The sequence below is a fragment of the Strix aluco genome, chromosome 8, assembly GCF_031877795.1.
Source record: "Strix aluco isolate bStrAlu1 chromosome 8, bStrAlu1.hap1, whole genome shotgun sequence".
Classification (NCBI taxonomy): domain Eukaryota; kingdom Metazoa; phylum Chordata; class Aves; order Strigiformes; family Strigidae; genus Strix; species Strix aluco.
The window spans coordinates 7754151-7776352 of NC_133938.1; the positions used below are offsets into that span (position 1 = coordinate 7754151).

The window sequence follows — 22202 nt, forward strand, 5'->3', positions numbered from 1 at the left end:
ACTCTATGTTGATATACAGACACTTTACTGCTGGAACACAGTAACCATACTGCATCTAGGATTTAAAAAAATATCTATCTTACTCCAGTTTGATGTGTTCCTTAAGTCTTTTTAAGGGAGAAAGGACAATAGCTATTGGTCTAATTTAAATAGTTATATTCTGTCCAGCTGAAATGTGTTACTGTATTCAAACTGAAACCTGGCCAGCATATTTTGTGAAATAAACCAAGGAAACATTAGTGGCAGCAAGCAGTCTCACTCAGAAAACAATTCCTACAGCTCTGCAGTGCCCCACAGCCCTGACAATGTGCTGTGCCATTTGCTTACCAGTGACCAAAAAGGAATGGTGTCCCTCACTGTCCCAGCAGTCCCATCTCCTGTGGCTTTTGGGCTTTTTTTATAGGTCTCCACGCCAAAAATTAAGCCTGACCCGACTTAGATCATGAAATCCAAAAAAACTCTAAAGATGGTATTTACTGCTCATGTTCAGCATTACTGGTTCTGAATCCAGAAAACTAAACAAAGGTACTGAGCAAGAGGGTTCAAGCTATGTAAGAGTATGGCATTACCACAGAAATGTGAGGAGTTGGTAACACAGCATAAGCTGACACATGAAGAAGCAGCAAAATTTGATTCTCAAGTTTATTTCTTGAAACAGGGTTTTGTCCCTCAATTTGCTTTAAGGAAGACTGTCTTCAATAGGAAATTAGTGGCCTCTCCTGAGGGACACCAAACTAGAATAAGGAGTCACAACATATAAAACGGGACAGCCAAACTGAGGTGGCCAGCTTCGCTTCTGCTCTTGCATACTTAGATAATTTCTTAATTCTAAACATTTTAGACAACAGGGAGGTTGTTTTATTAAAAGCCACATACACTGGCAGTCCTCACATACATTTGCACAAAGGTAATCAAACTCCTAACAGCAGTGACAAAGCTTGCCAAGTTATGTTCAGACTTTGGAAACCATCCATGGAGTCATAACTGGAAGGCTTGTGTGAGGAAAGAGGCAGAGCAGCACCCCACAATGCAGATGAATGATGTTACTGTAGTCAGTTGTGTCCCAAGGGATATCACAGTCTGCTGCACAACATGAACAGGCTGTGAAAGTCTTCACCCATTCCTGTACTTACCAAACATATTCATGAACTGTTAGGTAACATTAATGAAGCTTCTTGAAAAAAGAAAATAGTGAGGGAAAGCATCAAAGCATCTTCAGTGGTGGTTGTGGTAGGCAGATTTATATTCTTTTATTATGTTTTGTTGGTTTGGGTTTGTTTTGGTTTGTTGGTTTTTTTTGTTTTTTTGGTTTTTTTTTGTTTTTTTTTAAACCAGAAAGATCACATTAAAGAAAAACAGAATTAAGGTTTTGTCTACATCAGAGATTTGTCCTGAAGCAGCAAAATCCCTCCAACTGAAATCACCGCCCCACTGGAGTTAGAAATAAAGTTTTGACTGCATTTCATGTACAGACCATTCCCAAATGCACTCATTGCCCAAACCAGAATCAGGTATTCATTCTGTGCATGGTATGCAGTGAAGTCCGAGTATATCTTTAATTGCAACATGGAAAAGCCAAAACTCCTACAATACTTGATGTAACAGCACACATCTAATACCTGACAGCTCTAAGCCTTTCCAGAGATGTCAAAGTAAAATGCAATATATAGATGGCAAAGAGTGCAGATAAATCCAATCTCCACCAGGAAGTCAGTTTGGTTCACTGATCTGATAGGAGGAAAACAACAGTAAGAGAACATATTTCAGACACTTGAAGGGTATGAGCTGACTCACTGAGGGATCAGATAAGCACCAAAGCCACCAGGAAGAGACTGAGGAGCACATGGCTGCAAGTGAAAAGCAAGAGGGAAAAGCAAGGCAATCCCTTTTGGCAGCAGCAGATGGTTAGATCAGACCTCCTTGGGCCACAAACATGGACGCACACAATGTCAATCATGAGGCACTCCACATTTTTGCCTGGTTGCAGCTTGTGGTCCACCAAACACAGAGATACTCCCCAAGCCTCTCCTTTGGCCTCGGCTGCATTCACTCCCGAGCAATGTCTGTCAAAGCCATTATTTTTAAGTGCTGGAGCAGAATCCTGCTTCAAATCAAGTTAAACAAACGCAGATGCTAGTTTCCCCACAGAGGTGTACACACCCAACACAGGAGCACCGACAGGTTCCACTGGCACCCGTCCCCGGTGCAATGAAGGCCCCGGGAGAGGAGTATGTGGTGTCGTTAGACAGCAGCACTTTCTTTAGGGACACGGAAAGTACCCTTCTCTCCCCAGAAAGGCTGCAAAAGCTCAAACTGCTGATGCACGGACTCAAATTTTAACTCCCCTGTATTTATAAAAATGCCTTACACTAAGAAAAGGAATGGACATGTTTTCCTCAGCCTGCAGTACTCTTCACTGTTTGACTCGTTACCCTGAGGTGGAAACATTTGTCCGATCCCTCAACACCAACAGCCTGTTCGGAAGCATCCGTTACATAGCTGTTACTACCATTTTCCCAGTTTTTGGCTTCCAATAAAAACACCACGGCGCCAGCAGCGCTGCTTGGAGGAATCTCCATCTGCATGATCCAACCAGAGCGAAGAACACACTGACCCCAGGATATCACGTTCAGAGTCCACTGCAGAAACTCCTGCCAGCACAGGCATGATCCAATTCACTCGTTAACCAAGCAGTAATCAGTCATTATTCAGACATAGCACATTAAGGAGACAGAGACATGAAGTTCTGTGTGTTGCAGCTGGGAGTTTGGAAGTCTGGCCTTCACCACACCAGAATCCAGATAGTAGCATGTGAGTGAGGTATATTTTAATCAACTGAAAAAAAAGAGGAAGGACAAAACACCCTCCTTTCCTACCTCTGCCTAAAACTATAGCTCTTTTCTCCTCAGTTTATCAGCTCTGAGTAGATGACAGCTACACAAAGACACTTCAGGAGAAGCTATATATAGGGTGAAGTGAACTTTTCCTCAGAAAGCTCTAGATCTAGGTCATCTTGCTTTTTCTGGGAGGTAGGAAAAAACAGGTTACTCATGGAACAAGAATACAGTTTATGAAGGAAAACAAAGATTACTTGGAGCATGAAATTTTGTGTGAGTAGTATTTTATCTTTCCTAAAGGATTTTTAAAAATAAAACTAATTAGTCATTAAACATTGTGTCCCTGAATACCTGACTCCCATCTACTGTATATCAAGAAACCCACTATATTTACAAAAGGAATGGGCATTCTTTGGTAAACTTTCAGTAGTTTAGCCACACAGTAAAATAAATACAACTTCAATTCTTAGACATTCCAGAGAGTTTGTCTAAATTCAGACATAATATAAAATCCCTCCTTGCATCTCATTTTCGGTTCTTACAGATGACTGGATGGAAGGATTATATACAATGCAGCAAAGCTCCAGGCAAGTTACTGTATGAATCCACTCCAATGGATTAAGTGCCACACCACCACTTCCAATCAAGGATAGGGTGGGAGAGCAACTGAGCATCTCACTCAGGTTTTGGCCAAAGGCTATCATCTAACTCAACCCAGCTGCTGGAGGGTACCTGGCCATCACAGCCACTGCAGCACCATACGTGGATGCCACTAGCTAAAGAGGTGTGCCTTTATCAGGGCAGGCAGAGGAGTTTTCTTGGTTCACAAACAGACCTTAGAGTAACACTACCTATACAGCCCTTCTTACTAGCTTCCTACTTGCAGATCCCTAAAAATTGTCAAGTAGAGATGTGGACCTGTATTCTCAGTTTAATGACTACAGATGGGATTTTACTAGCTCTTGTGAGCACTGTAAAACAGCCCACAGAGCCTCAAAAATCCAGGAACTAAGAGGTGAAAAAGCAGTAACCTAGAAAAGAATTAACAGTTAATTTAAATTAAGTGGTTTTGCTTGAATCTTAAAAGTGATAGTTTCCTTCCAAGGAGGACAGTATACTTTCAAGGATGCCACTCTCCATGAGACAGTCTGCAACTGCCTCAAGGTCTCCAGATATATAGATGTAACATTACAGAACTCTGTGAAGCAGACACAAAAGTAATTACTTAAGTCATATTTCATAAGCTAAAATTAAGATACATGAATGCAACTGCAATACAAATCCTAATACCTAAACAGAAAACAACCAAGAGAAATCCCAAAACATCAGAAACTGGCAATGGCAATTAAGCAAGTATTATTATAAAGCATAAAGTCTACAGGTGTTAAAATATTAATTTCGGTGTCTTAACTAAATCTGAATTTAGAGCATTAGTTTGCTGATCTGAGCCTTTCATATAGTCTACACTGAATACAGCAGTTAACTGCTGTCTGTTAAGCAACACAGACCAAACCAGTTTAGCAGTTTGGTAGGTCTGTAGTCGAGCAACGTTTGCACCTGTTTGCTCAAAACCTGAGAGCAATCACTTCCTTTTCTGAACTTTAAAAAAAAATAATTTATTCAGCCAAAATAAATACTGGTCTTAATCTATACTGCAAAAGTATACTATGTCTGAATTACAGATTTTGACAACTGTGTTAATAAAATGCTGTGATTAATGTTCAGTGCACAGAACAAACTCTGTATCTGGATTTAATTACAATGATGAATAAGTCAGACACAGGCATCGTCCCAGAGCAGTCATGCATTATACTGTCCCATAGATACTGAAATAATGGAATCTGATGCACTTTGATCTCTTAGATAAGTCTCTGAAACAGAAAGAGCAAGAGCATCCAGCCTCATCCAATTCTGCAGCGTTTGCACACTGAGTCACAGGAGATTTGTATCCCCCACTACCGAGATGCATCTTATGGGAATAAATAAAGTCAGATAAATATTGCTCCATTTCCTTCTGGCTAGAGCTTGTATACAAATCATCAGGAGAGCCACACAGAGTGATGGTGGTGAGAACTACAGGGAAACCTTACAGTCTCTACAGAACTACTGTACAAGTATATGTAGTCATGCTATAGATATATTTCTGGGTTATATTCTAGTCTGACTTTTTTTTCTTTTAAGCAGTTTTGCCATGACAAAGATTAGAAACTGGCAGTATGTGGTAAATTTAATGGTTTTGATCATGGCTGCAGGATAGCAGATTCCTTGCTTTTGTCAAAACCAGCACTGACGGAATGATTTCTTGCTTACCACTGGATATTCATGCGGCTTCATTAAATGTTATTAGTCATAAACCAGGCATTTCCTTGATGATTCTAGGACCCCTCTTAGCAGTCCAAATTGAAGTGGCACATGGACTAGCTACAATCTCAAGCTCTGGAAAAAACTCAGCATTGTCAGCCAGCTGAGGTTTGTCTTTGACTGAGGATGAGTTTGTCCCTGTGTAGACATTTGGCCTTGGAGTTCAGTGAACTATATACAAGGACAGCTTTTGAACTATGACTCCAGAAATACAAATTGGTCCGAGTGGGGAAAAAGCAGATGAGAGGACACAGAGGCCTCTCCAGTGTCCAAAAAATACCATCAAGGGAAACAGGTTTCAGTATTGCAGGGATAATAGTCTGCAAATTCATCACTGCATGCTGGGGCTAAGGGAGAAACTGAATTTCCTGAGTCACAGTTTCTCTCATTCCTCCCACAGTTTCAGTCCTCCCCCAAGCACCTCAGGTCTACATCATCCCTAAACTAAACCAGTGCCTAAAAACAGAGGAAGGATGAGAATGCTCAAAATCAGCCCAGCCTTTGATACGATGGTATGCGTGCTCGCACGTGTGTGAAGTGGAGAGCATGCGCAAGCATTTTGGTGGATCAGCAGAAATGCCCGATGCAATAAACCAGCTGGTTATGATTTAGCTGACGCAACTGCGGTTGAAAGGACGGTTCTTTTATCTCCTCCTCCAGTTGCTGCACGCATCTGCTGTTTGTCCGTGTCACTCTGCGTGGATCGTGGCCCAGCAGCTTTTATGCCACCGGCATTCTGACTTTCTTCTTCACTGATGAGAAACAGAGCAGCTGGCAGATTCCTATGGAGGACTGGTAAATAAAACAACCCCTCTCTGTAACTGTTTGGTCTCTTGGAAATTGTTTCATTAGTTCACAGGAAAGTCACGGTTGATTTGCTTTAGTCCATTCCACAGATCATTATCTCTTCAAAACATAAAACTAGTTTATTTTCCATGGTTCCGAAACCAAAGTCCAGATGTACAGTCAGCAACAGCTGCTGATCACAGAAATGAACCAGTGGTACATACAGGGAACAAGAGTTTCCTAAACACACGGCAGTCCTAGATTTTGGGGGGGGGGGGGGGGGGGGGGGGGAGGACGACGGACGGACAGTATTGCTCGTTTGGGTTGGCTTGCCTGAAAGAATGCACAATCTCCCAGCATAATGAAGATTCATTATCCTGATTAGGCAAGATTTCTTATTAACATCTCCATGGCTTCTTCATTCCTACTAATTGAGCATCTGGGGCTGCCAAACAAATGCTGAACTATCAGATTCCAAAACAGATTTTAGGGAGACTTATCTACTGCCTTAATCAGATATTCTAACAAAGCTCCCTCTCTACAGCATGAGGTTTGTCATAAAGTCCTGCAGAGGCTCATTTTATAATGGAGGAATATTATTTTATTAAAATCAAATTATCATGGAACACTTTACAAACATGAGTTAAATTACTAAGCATGCCTGCACTAAAGATAAACTTTATTACTCCTGTACTCCTCTTTTAACAGTGAGGAAACTAAAGCACAGGCCAGTTAAGTGATTCATTAAAAGTTACAAACTAAACAGAAGACTGAACTAAGGACAATGGCTTATGGTAGGGCTGCTAGAGTGATTTTTTGGGTGGATTTTGTTTTGTTTAGTTTAGGGGGTGGGGTTTTTTTGGTTGAAGTCCACAGTACAGTTTTACCCAGCAAGAAGCTACACATGACTCTAGCTTTGCTGGGACGGGTTGCTGCTGTGGCTGCCCCCCAAGAGGCTGGCAGAACGACAAGAAAGATAGCGTCTTCTACAAAAACACCTCCTACCTTCAGGAAGCTTGACACATCTTCACTTCCAAGACCTTCACAATGTCAGGGCAAAGTTTTCTTGTGGTCTAAACCAAGACTGAAGGTTTCTTTGCGTTTTAGAGTCAAAGAACGGTGACTCTTCATACTTTTTCCCTGAAGAGGTTTTATTCTAACTCAGCCATGACATCCCTAAAAACCTGTTCATCTTTTGATTCCTTAGTCTCCTAGGGACTGTTTCATTAGCTCGTAGACAAGTCATGGCTGATTTGCTTTAGTCTATTCCACAGACCATTACCTCTTCAAAATATAAATATGTCTCTCTGCATGTGTCTGTGGGAAGGCAGTAACAAGGACAAGCACAAAGACTGGAAGACACAAGTCTATCAAAAGCAAGTGGTGTTATTTTTAGTTCCTTGACCATACATTCTGCAACTAGTTTGACAACAATCATTACCAGGGTCTGCAAAAGTGTCAATTAAACCGAGCTTCTTTCCTTTGTTGAAGTGATGAACAGGAACACAGGAAACAGGGACAGACCTTGTATAGCATCTTGATCCAACTTAAGACACTTCTTGCAGAAATCCATGTAAAACAGCAAGCAGTGCTCTGTCAAGTGTTATTATAAACATATCTTCTTTTCAAAATCCCTCTTGCAAATCTTCTGGCCAGAATGGTTAAGGAATAGATCTTTAACAATTCCCAACTCAACAACAGTGAGTCTAGAAACCAGCTCTAATTTTTGTTATAGAAAGATGATAACACAGAGAACTCAAACATCAGCATACACTTCCCATTTCCTCTAGCTGTGTCCAACACATTTATAACCAATTGGAGTTAAAAATCTATTTTAAACAGGCAAATAATTACAATATTCAGCCAATATTCATTAAAATATTCATTAAAAACAGTTTATGAATGGGCATTTTCAAGATTAAAGTTACCTAACTCTGTGATACCATTTGGTATCCTTTATTTTCAGGTTTCCCTTCCTTTATCTCTTCTTCCCCTACCCCCTCAGCTTTTTTCACTAGCAAAATGGAAGACAGCACCAATCAGCCAGCCTAGCAGGCTACGCTGAAACCAGTATGCATTAAGACAGGAAATACAGGTGCAGCTTTTTTCTGTTATCTAGAAAGTAAGTTAGACTTGGCACCCTCAGGAAACTTTCCGTCTAGCACTGACTACCAGTAATACAATTGTCTAGACAACTTGCTAAATTCTTTAGACATTGAAGGAGTAAGAAGTGTCATAGCATATTGTTCACTAACCAAATAATCTTGAATGCTATTACAATTAAGTTCATAATACATATATTTCATTACTGTCTGGATAAATTAACTGCACAAACCTATACAAATGTTTAAAAAAAAAGTTTATTATAGCTTCGCTCATACAAATAATTTACCAGAACCATACTGTAAGACATTACAGATTTTCTACTTACAGATTTTCTGAATGCAACTGTCTAAATTGTATCATAACTATTTATCAGGACTGACTTTATCACTTAGTGCTTGGTCTTTCACAGTTAAGAGATATTATTCCAGAATACTACTATAGCACTTGTTCATTTCTGAGAATGAGTTATATAAGGTAGCTTAAGCAATCATATTCTGGAAAAGAAGTAAACACAAAACATCACTGGCTTACTCTACCATTTCTTATCTGTGCAGCAAACTCAAGTTCAGGTCCTCCCTCACTTTCCTCACTGGAGCTGATCTCCACCTAGGTCACACCACTGTCAGAAGGCACTAGCCAGCAACACACCAACAAAGAGAGACTCTTGTTTGAAGCCCTCTGAAGTTTCCACCAGACTAAGGAATTGTGGACTGGAGCAGTATTTCAGTTCACATCCACAAATGCAACTGTTATTCATACATGTCATCACTGAGATGTGGAGGACAAGCAGAGAAAAGAGCAAGACCTGCACAGGCGATTTTTAAATACACTCCTTTCTCTTACATGAAAGTAAACTTACTAGTTGGTTTGCTTTTTTTCATGGATAGCTTTCCGTATGTAATGTTTTCCCATGGCATCTTTCCTCCTCTTATGCTGTTCCAACACATACCAACCGTTCTAGCTTTGCACAACCAGTCAATGTTAAATTATGTTACACTACCATAGTCTTCCTTCTTGTACAATACACACCATCACAGATGATAAATCATCACATTCATGGCCCAAGAGAATTTTGTCCAGATGTTTCTATACATGGGTACAACTCCTATATCAGAATTAATTTGGTTTGCATTTTTTAGTTATACCGATTACCATGCCTTTGAAAAGACAGCATCAAAACACCAATGTAATATATTACTTAAGTCATGATGAGAGCATAGTGAAAGCTTTGTTTCTCTGTTGAGCAAAACACATCCAACACATGCATCCACAGGGGCAAGCTCACACAGAAATGCAGTAGATTATTTTAAAAAAAATTTTCTGACTGTTCAAACTGGGGACGACTTCAGCATCTTGGATAAGCAACGCTCCAGGACTGCATCTACTGCACTGTGCTCAGGCCAAGGGAATCCCGGAGTGACTTACTAGAGACCTACAGCACCATCATCACGGCTGCTGTGCCACTTCCCTGAGCCAGGGATGGCTGGAACGAAGCCCAACAAGACAGAGGGATGGCGACAAGGGTACAATGCATACAGGTGATGCTCAGCTAACAGAGGAGGCCCAAGAAGGCTATTGCAGCAACCTCAGTTTAAGAGAAGTCATGAGACATCATGAATTGCACTTCCAAAAGCTGTTGAGGACAGCAAGTTTTGTAAGATTATAGGAGCTTGACATTGGGTTAAGCTCATGTTTGTGATCTCTCGTCTCATTTTGTGCCTACAGCCTAATCAAAGGAGTATCCAGGTCAAAAGGTTTTAAATTAACCCCTAAAAAAAAAAAAATCCACTAGACCCACTGAAACATTTTATCTGGACCTTTAAGACAACACAGGGTAGTACCGAGTACTGGATTGTGCTTTGGATCTCTTCAGGTAAAGGGGTAAAATATTTTATTAGTCTACCTGCCACATCAACATATCAAACGTGTTTTTATGAATTCAGCATCAATATTAAGATCTCGCACTTATTTCTCAGGCTTTTAGCTTATTAATTTAGCAAGTGGTATACATCTTTTTTTAGAAGACTACAGTGTATTTTGTCCACAGTAGTACTTTTTAGAAACTTAGGGAGAAGAGATGTAAAGTATTCTGTACTTTACTGTATAAAATTCCTAAGTTTAATAAACTGGCAAATTATTTCCTGCAACTATTAAGGGACTATTTAAGAACAGAAATAGGAGACAAGGATTAAGAAAGGGGGCACATCTGTTCTGCAAAATAAAGTCTCTAAGAAGATGTAGAAGAAACTGGAAAAAACAGAGAACTTGTATGGAAAAACAGCAGAAGGCATATTGCCAACAGATGGCGAAGAAGTCATACACAGAAAAGGAAAACAAACTTGAAAGCATAGTCAATTTTGAGGACTTGAGAAAAAACAAAACCAAAGCTAACTCTTTCCTAATCACAAATTCACTGGTTAAAAATGGAGTTGCATGTGCTTAGCACTTAGAAAAACAGTCGTAATTTCTGGGTTCTAAAATGGAGGCATCCAAAATTAGCATCTGTCTATGAGAATGTTAGTCCACTCTTGAAATCACTTCCTTTCCCCACCACCACACACACACGCTGGGTTTTTGGTGTGTTTTAATTATTTCCCATGTTAGCTGTTAAGCTTGATGCACTGGAAAATGTCTGATGCTTTAATGGACCACTGTCTCATTAACTCAGATACCTGTTTAAAAAGATGCTTCCTCTATGAAGTCTTTCTGCTGTAGCTTATCCACAGAAACTGAGAACAGGAGGGCCTCTGAATCAAAGTTATATTCCCTGTTACTCCATGCGTCCATACTGCCAATCCAATTTTCAATCTCAATTTTGGAGGCAGGAATTTCACACAGCTGGTTCAATAGCTTTCACTGATGAAAGAAATTTGACATGCAATACCAAAATGATTATTGGGGCTGCATTTTGCGGTTAGAAATAAGTAGATAAATAAAAACTATGGCTTAACAAGATTCCCATATGGATGCCCATGGCACAATCCTGTCAGAACACAAAAAAGTATTTTAAATGTCAAAATAATACATAAGTTAGTTACAAGAGACATAGAAGTCATTTTCTACAACTGTGTACCTTCACCAAACAAGCTTCCTTCTAGCTTGCATACCTTACAAGATCTATTCAGGAAGTTGACACATCATTGCTGCAAAACCAAGAGAAGTGAACATAGTAGACCTTATTCTCTTCTTAAGTATGTCCATTTTACAGCTGAAACTTCAGTAGTTAGATTTCAAATTGTTCATCGCCCAGTTTCTTGTACACACTGCTAGTTGCCACAAACAAGTCTTCAAATTCATTTCATCCTCTTCTTTGTTTTCCTTCCTAATGTCTATATATCATACACACTCTAATTCTGGTTAAGACACTGTGAAAGAATTATCACAGACAAGGACAAAACCCCTAAATTCCCATTTGTAACACTGAATCCCAGCTGCCACTTGAAAGTTAAAATGAGACAGTGACCTATTGCTAGCACAACAGCAATAATGGTGTATAAGGAATTGTTCACAGTTAAGAGTCTGGCTTGTACATCTTATAAACCCCAAACAACTTAAAATTATAAATCCCTTTGACCTCAAAGTGAATGAAATACTGCATAATATTGTAGGTAAGGCTTTTAAAAAAAAAAATTTAAAAAAATCACAAACCATTGTGGTTCAAAAATCTATGGAAAGGGTAGCTTTGAATTTTGACTACATGAGACACAAAATGCTACCTTAAGGTGAAGCTTTAGGAATGACTAGGGTCAGCAGAGGGGCTTTCAGAACAGACTACAATGTTTGAGGCAGCCAAACACCTATGAGCACATCACCCAATGCTACATAGCTCTATTCAAGTGAGGGAAGTTTTGTTATGAATAAACTTACTTGATAGTAGACACCTGTAGGTTCATTTATTTCACTGTCTAGTGTGTCCTCAGTCAACCATCCACACTTCATCAAGAACAAATAAAAAACCCCAGCAACTGAGGAAGAGTACTCATCTACACAAGAAGGCCCACATAAGACATACTCAATTTGTGACTCTTGGAAGAGCTAACAGGTTGTTTCAAAGTGGAAAAAAAAAAAAAAACAACCCACCTCCACAAGTCTTCCTAGAATCACAGATGTAAATGCAATAAATAGCACAAACAGTCAAACTTTATATGTTGATTTGACAAAAATATGATGCATTCCTAAACCACATGGACAATTCAGGCTTAATTTAGAACAACACAACCTTTAAAAAACTTAATGTGCCACCAAGCACTTTCTATTTACTGGACTTCAGCAGACATAGTTCAGAATTCAGAAAAAAATTCCCCACATCACAGAATTTATTCTAATATTAAGTTTTTGCACCCAAACAAAACAAAACAGGCACAGACTGCCAAGCAACACCAGTGCAGCTTCACTGCAGCAGCTGCTACGTATGGGACTTCAACACTCACAGGGGTTCCTATCAGGGCAGTAATTCTTGAACTTGTTAAAGCATTTGGAGATTACACATCTACCGGGTTAAATACTTCCTCCAATTTTGTTAATTACACATCAAGGTCTGCAACTACGGAATGACTCCCATTCTAGAAAACAGAGAGCTCTCAAGTCACCCTCCAGAATTTGTGCCTCAACTGTCATTTCTGTAGATCTCTCTGGAGCATAGCCTATTACCTCAGATCGGAAAATGTTTTTGAAACTTTAGTAAAATGTCCAGTTACACCAACAGAAGGTTTTTTTTCCCCTTTTTTTTAGTGCTGTACACGTGTTTACTGTAGACGCCTTGTTTAGGGCGATACACATTTCTATATATGGGGATGGAGATGACAAGGAGCAGACAAGTGCAACCCCAAGTTCAGGTTCCCCGTCCCGCGGCCACCCCTCCGAGCAGCGGCCAGCAGCCGAGCAGAGCTTTCACACTAACGCCACCACCGCTCCACAGCAACGTTACCCTCCGCGGGGAGGAAAGCGATAAAAGAAAATACCCGGCTTTTATTTTTTTCCTTTTGATTCGTCATCAGGATGTAAATATAAAAAACAAAAAAAGAAAAAAGGAACAATGGCAAACACTTCCCTGCTGGCGCCCCACACGACCGGGGGAAATAGGATCCACCGCGCTGGGAGAGTTACTTACTGGGGATCAGATGCTGCTAAAAATACGGGAACGAAGCCCGGGCGATAGCGAGGGCGCCCGGACAAAGCCCGGGCAGGGCGCGCGCCCGCGGTCCCCGTCCCGGAGCGTCACCCGAGCAGCGCAACGCCAGACGGTGATGTCACCGCAGGCGGCAACAAAGGACGCGGCACCGGCCGGCCGGCCACCGCCTGCCCTCCGCCGGGACCTCGCGGCCGCCCCCCGCCCGGCAGCGGCACCGACCCACACCCCCCCCCACCTCCGCCGCCAGCCGGGCCCGGCCCGCCCGACGCTCCCCGCCGGCGGAACCTCGCCTCCCGTCTGCCGACAGGCCCGAGCTGCGAGACTGGAAGAGACAAAGCGGCTTCCCACCCCCGCCCCGGTACGCGTGAGCGGAAAGGGAGAGGTTCGGGCGGCCGCCCAGCGCAGGAGCGGCGGCGGGGTGGGGGGGAGTCAGCGGCGGCCCCCGGGCCGGCCCTCAGGGCGAGCGGCCTGGCGGCTGCCCCGCGCCGCGCCCCCCGCCTCACCCCGTTCCCCAGGGCCCCGCCGCCCGCCCCGCTGCAGCCTCAGCCTTCGGTCTCCGCCGCGGCGCTCCCCGCCCCCTCCCCTACCTGATATGGCGGCGGCGGCTCCTGATCCGGCTCAGCCCCGTCCCCGTAGCTGGCTCTGTCCGACTGGGACTCGTGGAGCAGCGAGATGTCATCCGAGGTGGGGGACTTGAGGCAGTTCCCCATCTTCCCCCGCCCGGGGAGCGGGGCTCCCCCCTCCGCCGCCTCCTCCTCCTCAGGGACGGACCGCCAGCCCCCGCCGGCGGCGGCTCCGCGCCCTCAGCCTCCCCGCCGCAGCGCGCAGCCCGCAGCCGCCCCGCCGGGGAGGCTCATGCCAGCCCCGGCCCTAAGCGGCTTAGCAGCAGCCCGGCCGCCTCCCGCTTCGCTCCGCGGCCGCCCCGACCCCCGAGCCGGGGGGGGCGGCAGGACCGGCCTCCCACCCCCCGCGGGGGGCGGCGTGGGGCAGCGGGCTCCGGTGGGGTCCGCCCGCCCCGCGGCAGCCCGGCGCTGTTCTGCTTCCTGGTCACCAGCTCCCTGCGCACTGGGCTTTGTCGCACAGGCCGCCCTGGCTCCTCCTCTCACTCCTCCCCGCCGGGCCAGGTTAGCAACCGCAAGGCCCCGCGCCGCCGCGCCCGGCCCCGCGGCGGGGGGAGCCCTGCCCGCCCCCGGCGGCCCGGCACGGGGAGGGGAGCGGGCCCGTCCGGCTGCCCCCGCCTGCGGGGCGGTGGGCTTCCCCCCGGCCCCCAAAATGGTGGGTGACGCTTTGCTCCACCCCCGGGAGCGATTTGTTTTTGTTTGTTTTCCGGGCATGGCGGTGCGGCTGGGGGGGAAAGGCCGTCCCGGGCCGGCCGGCGGGGCAAGGCCGGCGGCACCGGGGCTCCGGGCCCTCCGCGGCGGCTGCAGGGCCCCCCCCCGCCCCGCCTGGGAGTGTTTTGTGTGAGGCCAAGGATCCGTCCCTGGTGTGTGGTTCGCCCCTGGGTTGTTCTCAGGGGGGGAAAGGGGGTTCCGCTGGTGCTCGGCGCTGGCGTTACTCGAGGGGGCACAGTTTGCAGTTGTAGGGGCAGGGCACTGAACCCCGAATGTGGAGCAAAGAAAGCAACAGGCACGTCTTGTATCGCTTTTATGTTTCTGAAGGTAGCAATTCAGGCTTTTTACGTGATAAGGAGATACTAAGAGCATGTATTTAGCTCCTTTTTTTTCCTTCATAAAAATTTATTCACACTTGGATATAAATATAGGTAAGTATAGATAAAGGCAAATTTCAAGAGAGTGCCCCTCTTTCACTGCGTTAGTGTGTTAGCACAGACCCACACAGAGGGGTATGACGCTTTTTCCTTTACATGATGATCCTTTCAGTGTTCTTTCCAGGTTTGTCATCAGGGACCGTTCTTCAAAATCCCTCCTTGGCTTTCATATTCAGACTATGGAATATATTTAAAAATCCATTTTTTGTTACAGTGTTCTTTTAAAGTGGAGCAAATTCGGTGCAGGTGAGAACAGCTAGAAAATACAGTCTGTAATGCACTACAGCGTGGCCAGTGTTTACTGCAAACTTCTCTGCTGATCCATGTCAGTACTGGTTTGCACTAGAGCTTCCATCTTGGGTCAAAGTATCTACCAACCAGTTGTCCATAATGATGTATTTGGCTCTAAAACCTTTACTCAAGCATTTGAGAGGTCCTGTGATGGACCTCAGCCTGGGAACTGACTTTTTGCTGACTATTGTGTTAAGTTCTTCCTTGAAGATTTCATTTCATTACTGTTTAGGAGTGTTGGTTTGCTGCTTATCAGTGATAACCTAAACAGCCCCAGTGTAAAATCTGTAGCAATAGAACAGTTATTACTGGCATTTACGGGGTCCAAACACAGTTTTAGGCTTTTCTGAGAAATTGAGAATAAAAATGGTTCATGAATTGCGAGCATTGCTCGTGGGCTCATGGCTTTGCAATGGAGTACTGTAAATAATAATGACTCAACAGTCATTACTTGGTCATTTGGGTGTTTATCCTATGAGTATGTTGACTTGGTTTAATAGAAGAATTAGGCAAGCAATCATTGGAGAGGATCCAGCGAACCACTGCCTCACCCAGTCATGATTTCAAGGTTAAAGCAATGTCAGAGCTGTCTGCTGTGAGAACCTTGTGGTGAGGCTCCAGCTCTGTTACTGGTATTTTCAGTTGTGCAGTGGCAACATCAGGAACAAGTTACTGGCAACTAGAAAGACTTCTTTATTCAGCTGTCATTTCATGGTTTATTCTCTCTGTGGAGCTTCAGCCTGTGTCGTTGGTGTAGCTCAGCGTAGACCACAGGCATGTGCCGCACTGTGCCTTGCAGTCCTGATCCTGTACAGTGTGGAGGTCCTGTGGGAGCATGTGGTGCCTCCCCACTGGCTGGCATGCCAAGATTTCCTTTCTTCAGAAACCAGCGTGCAAATGTGGGTCTCTAGTCTCATCCTGATACACAACTGGGATATACTCTGGGGTCCTACAGTATAGATGTTGCATTTATTGACCTTGAGGCAGATCTCCAAAAGGAATAACTAAGCCCAGTTAAAATTGTCCCATAATAGGTTCAGGATGCTCCAAATCTGGGCTCCGTTTAAAAGATGGAGACTTGTCAAATGCCAGGAAAGGATCTGCTTTTCATGGTGGACTCATAGGGACCAAAGAGGAAGCAGCAGTTCACATTTGGCTTTGCAACATGGCAGGCTCCGCACTCCTGAGAGCTCTGAACAAGGAAGAGCTGTTACCAGTCATTGCTGAGTTCTTCAAAGTAGGAATGGTTTAAGCCACTTGTTTTTCTAAGCCATTCACTCCTGTTATGTCAGGTAGGTGGTTAATAATGGCTTTGCACCACCAGCTTAAAACTTGTATAGCGGTCCAGGAGACAGAGAATGGAAAAATTCTTGAGTTCACAAATGCACAGACGTTGTCTTTTAATATCCCTGCATATGCTGTGGTGTGACTGTGAGGCTACTCCTTTTGCTACCACATTTTTTCCAGTTTGGGGACAAGAAAGCAGCTGAAGAACTTGTCAAGGTAGAGGTTGGTTGTCCTTATTGCTCAGTAACCATTTGATGGGAGTATTTTGTCCAGAGAACGCAAGCAGTTTTCACCATTCCTTAGTATTAAGTTGCAGAAAATTGAACTTCACTGTACCTGCTTTTTGTAGATAATATTTTTAAGTACAGAGGCTGCTTAGAAGGATCTGCTTTTGTGGAAATAGACACAGAGGTGATCCTTGCCCATGCAGAACTGTAGAGGTGACTATGGACCAAATAAAGGATAGACCAAAACAAAGCAGGCCCCTGTTTATGAGCTGTTCATGCTGTTGGAGATCCTTGTTCCATACAGATTCAGAGGCTCACAGTAAGTTTTATATGGTTTCTTTTTTTTTTCTGAGAAGATGTGATTTACAAGTACAGTTTTTCTGTTCCAGTGGAACCATAGGACAGTTTAACCAATTACTTCAGTTCTCTCTGTTTTTCGCTTCCCCCACTGAGTTTGGGGAACAAGTAATTATCAGACTGGATTTTCTAGAGCCTTAAAATGATCCTATAGATGAAAGAAAGAGCCATGTAGTGTTTTAGGGCTGCATAGATACTACTGGTAGAAAAGATTAATGCAAATACAAAAATTTATATCAGATTAATATCAGTACAGAACTGGCAACCTAAGTCAATGAAACTTTTTCTTCCCTGTAAACATTTAAACAATTGGCTATAATCTGTTGTCAGAATGGAAATGGGGTAGTCTGAAATTTGCCAGTGTATAGGATTAATGTTCTGGTAAGTCTCGATACAAAATGTCATACACAGGTCTGTTCTAACCACTTTTTGCCAGTTAGCATCTTCGAAGTGAAATGTAGTTTTAAAAACAAAGTGGTAATTCATGAAAAGTGTTTTTAAAGGGTGCAAACAATGGATTGTTTTATTTTGGAGGGTTTTTATGTGAGAGGAGACAAGCTACATAATGCTGTATTCTTAAGGCTTATATGAGCTAGCCAGAGGTGATGAGCTATCTTACTGAAAAATCCCTTTCTTTTTGAGTTAAAACTCTAAAAACCACTGAGGACGTGAAAAATCTTTCTTGTTAATAGTTTCTCTGCAAAATTTACGTTATAAGTTGCCTGAAAGATCCTTTGGTGACTTCATTTTACATGATCCATGGTCATGTTATTGTTGGACAACATTTTGGGTATGTCTTACGTGTCATGCTCAACAAAAGTTTTTGAAAGACCTTTTCTGTCCTCAGCATGGAAAAGTTTTTTCACTTCCTTTTCTTCCATCATGCTTATTTTCCTAGCACTTATCATCTCCTATTATGTTTTATCTTTCTTCTGGATAAGATTGTTTTCTCAATTCATATACAGAAGCACAGTTAACTTCTGAGTGCAATCTTTCCATGCCATTGTACCCATATGTTCAGAGGGAGTGCTGTTTGCTCAGGTGATGTTGTTGAGTAAGGCACATTACAGTTTTAAGACCTTTTTCTGGAAAAAAAGGCCTTGTATACCTCTGGAGAATGGAAGTAAATTACATTCTTCTATTATATATGTGAATCTGATTATGGGAATGACTGAGTTAATTTATCTGGTTATAAAGACCATAGCATCTTCTAAAATGCACATGATTATTTTTAGTTTTGTTGATTTTAGCTGAACCGTAGACATTTCTCAGTATATATTACAATTATATATTGTTTTCCAAAAGAGAGTGAATACAGCACTAGAAAACAATTATGGAACTAATAAATTTCCCTGAAATGCACTTTGTGATGCAGCATTTTGCTCATGTTTCTAAAAATTACTTTTTTAAAAATTCTGCTTAAATTATCCTGGTATCACAAATACCACTTATATCAATTTATCCTGAAGATACTATCTTGGTAAGGATATGTTTTCCATTACTGGCATAAATAAGTTGCCTTCCATAAGCACTGTTTTCCCCAGATACAAAATGTTTTATTACTGAGGAGTGTCATGCCTACCTACTCCATGCACTGGGGTGCCTACACTGCATGTCACAAAAAAGAAAAAGAACATGTATTTTGACATTAAAAAAAACAGCAAAGCAGACAGTCATCATACAAAAGTAACCTCTTCAAACAAACCCTTTGTCACCCAGCTTCATGGTGAATTTTGTATAGGAGTCAATTTTCCTTTCTCAGTGTACACATATTACTATAGTCTCAACTTCAAGAATGATCAGAGACCTAGAAAACATGATCTGAAAGACTGAAAGAATTGGGGTTGTTTAGTCTAAAGAAAAGGAAAGTGTTGGGAAAAGTGGTAATGATCTTCAAAAATTTTAAAAGTTTCTCTGCAGAGAGAAGGAATACATTTTTCTTCATGTTCAGTGGGTCTAGGACAAGAGGTGATAGACTTGGAGTAGGAGATATAAGGTAGACATTAGGAAATTATTTCAAACTGCAGAAGTAGTTTATCACTGGAAGTGATTACCTTGGAATCTTGCTTACTAAGGGCTTTGAAAGGCAGATTAGGTCAAATGTCTGAGGAATGGTTTTAGTTGCAGTAGATTATATACAGATAACCCCAGAAGGTTCCAGACTGGTTTATATTGTTTTGTCTTGGGTGATTTACAACAGATGCATTACTGCTGTGTTGTTTTAATTCTCACTCTTCTTTATATCGTTAGAAGATGCCAGTAAGAAAACATGGCAGTAGGTGAAAAATTGGCTAAGTAGAATGGGAGGTGAGGTTCCCAATAGCAGAGTAGTAAGACGTCATGGTTACTGCAGGGTAACTGTTGTGTTTGAGTGGAAGTGTGACTTGCTGACACATCCCCCTGACAGGCGTTGGGACACTTGAGTACTGGGCTGGAGTTCAACAAGTAGTGGATATTCAGTACACAGAAATCTATGTTTTAACTAATCTTTTACATTTTAATTTAATTTAATTTTAATAAATTTTAATTTAATTTTAAATTTTAATTAAGGTGTTGGTCTTTCTTCACTTTTTGCTGTGTGTAAATACTTCCTGAATGCGCAAGGAATGAGCTCTATCCAGAGTTCACCAGTGGCCGGTTCATTAGTCATCAGGTACTGTCACTGCGGGTTCAGGGATATTCTGCCCAAGATGTGGGGAAAAGATTTGGAGTACAGGTCCAAAAGCCAATATTACCATAGCTAATGAGGGGTATGAGGTTGAACATGATGTTGTTTCATCTGAATTTGACTTTTATCTTGGAGACTTTTTGTACCTCACAAAGCTTTCAGGTCACTGCAACAGTAAGGTAGTATCCAAAATGCTTGTTCCTCTTTGAAACAGAATTGGGGTATTTCTCATTTGTCCAAGTTGAATATGCTTCCTGCTGCACAACTTAAAACACCTCTTGTTCACCTTCTAAATCTTCTTGTTTTTCTGATTTTCATCATTTTTCCTGTAGCCTAAAATCTCTGGTTTCTTTCTGTAGGTAGCTATAGGTCTTCTGCAATAACAGAGCGATAAAATGACACATGGGAAGTTTCGTGAGAACCTATGGAGTGTGACCCTCTGACATACAACTCTATCCCAGTCCAAGATCACCTGTGTCATTGTCATTCCTTGACAGAAAACTGTTGAAACTCTTTCTGGATACTGAATGATGTCTGTAGTTACTTTGTTCTAATCCCTTGCAATTTCAAAATTTTTCCTAATGCCTGTTATAAGTCAAACTTTTTATTATGTGTCCTGTCTGCATTGTTGCAGTGATTTTAAATATCTGAAGACTGTTATGCTGCTTTGTTTCAGTCTTTCCCTATGGATCATGATTTGTAAATGTCTCATACATTTCACCGTCCTGCAGACTCTTTGGTTCACTTTTTCCCTAAGCGTGACATCCAAAACTGGACGGAGTACTCCAGTTAAAACCTCAGGGTTGACTAAAGAGAATATTATTTAGTATGTGCAAAAATGCCATTTATCAAACTTAGTGTCCTTCTGTTTTCATAATACAACATCACTAACTTCAGTTTGTGGCACACTGTCACTCCCTACTCTGTGTAAATCCTGCCTACTCAGATTTTCTTATGCGTCTCCAGATTATTATTCCGAAGGGTACTATTTTGCACTTCCTGTTGAAACTCTGGTCTGTGATATCTTAGCTAGCTGAATTACAGAAGACAAGTTACTGGAGAGTGAACAGAAAGAATGTGAGGAAGGAACCCACTGAAGATTTTGTAGAAGAAGTATTAGGTGATTGTGAGTGACTGCCTCTGGCACCAGGGAGGAGTTAGTCTTTGGGAAATTAGCTTGACCATCTGGCTAGAAGTGTTCCTTCTTCTTAAGAATCAGTTTTACTTTTTGAATAGTCCTTGTGTGCACACCCTCCTCTTGGAGGGAGAGCAGGCTGGAAATTTATAACAGTGTTTGCTTTTGCATGCTCAAACACTTCTGTTGTCTGATGGGATACTGTGCTTCCTGCAAAAAAGATCTAGAAAACAACTACATCATGCAGAAAACGGGAATAATCATAAATTAAGTATTCCTGATTTCTCTAGTACTATGGGAAGGGATACAAGAAGGTAATTGTACAATCCCAGTTAGTCTGTCCTGGTTTTAGTTGTGTGGAGATTCCTATGACATGAAAATCTCAGTTGTTTAAGCTTGCTTATAGGACAAAAGAGGAGGGAGGCCCTTTTTTTTTTCAGCAGAACAAATCACATACTCTTTAAACAAACACTTCCCTCACACTGAAACAAGACAGCTAAAGGTACTGTAAGACTATTCCTATTTTTTTGAAAAATGTTTCAAAATTTTTGTGTCTAAGAATAAATTATTTTTCATTTATTTTGAAGTGCATGCCTACAGTTAGTTTTTCTAACAGCAGACTTGTCCCTCTTTCAGTTAAGTGTATAGAAATTACAGACTCTGTAGAGCTACTTTCTCTAACTTTTTTTTGGAGGTGTTATCATCTTAACAAGAACATCCTAACAGTGGACTTGTAGACTGCTTTAGAAATTCATATATTAAGCTACATTTTGACTTAGAAAATGTCTCAAAACAACATACACTTCATTTGGTGTTTTGGACTGCGCACTTTTCAACAAAAGCTCGTGTAGAAGTAGATGACCTTACAGAATCTCTGCAAGACACAGGATGATTGTAATGGTGTGTATTGCCTCTCACTCGTAAGCTGTACACCAGCACAATGCAAGGGTTAAGGACAAGGTAAAATCACTTGCTAGTGTGTTGATATCCTGAAGAAATGGGGAGTGGGGTTCCTTTTGTGAGGTCCATTCCTGTGCCAGAATTTGAAAGTACGGGCTGAAAGTGTTCCTGTCATCTGTGATGCCGTTCATAGCTTTTGCATCAGAATCTTAAATTTGGATACAAAGATCTCCATTGTAGAAGCCCCATCTTGTGGACAACTAATCAATGACTACTTCAGCACAACTGAGATTTGAAATACTTAGAAAATCTGAAGATATTTTGGTAGTTTTTGCAATAAACTGGAGA

At 42.1% G+C, this 22202-nt stretch overlaps 1 protein-coding gene across 1 annotated transcript in view; it reads right to left on the reverse strand.

The window, feature by feature from the left end:
- The window catches only part of RNF11 (ring finger protein 11), a 33613-nt gene extending 19328 nt beyond the window's left edge, over positions 1–14285 (reverse strand). Inside the window, exon 1 of the mRNA XM_074832067.1 lies at positions 13809–14285. Coding sequence (XP_074688168.1) covers positions 13809–13931 — 123 coding nt within the window. The 5' untranslated portion in view covers positions 13932–14285. The remainder of the gene's footprint in view (positions 1–13808) is intronic.
- Positions 14286–22202: the final 7917 nt, after the last annotated feature.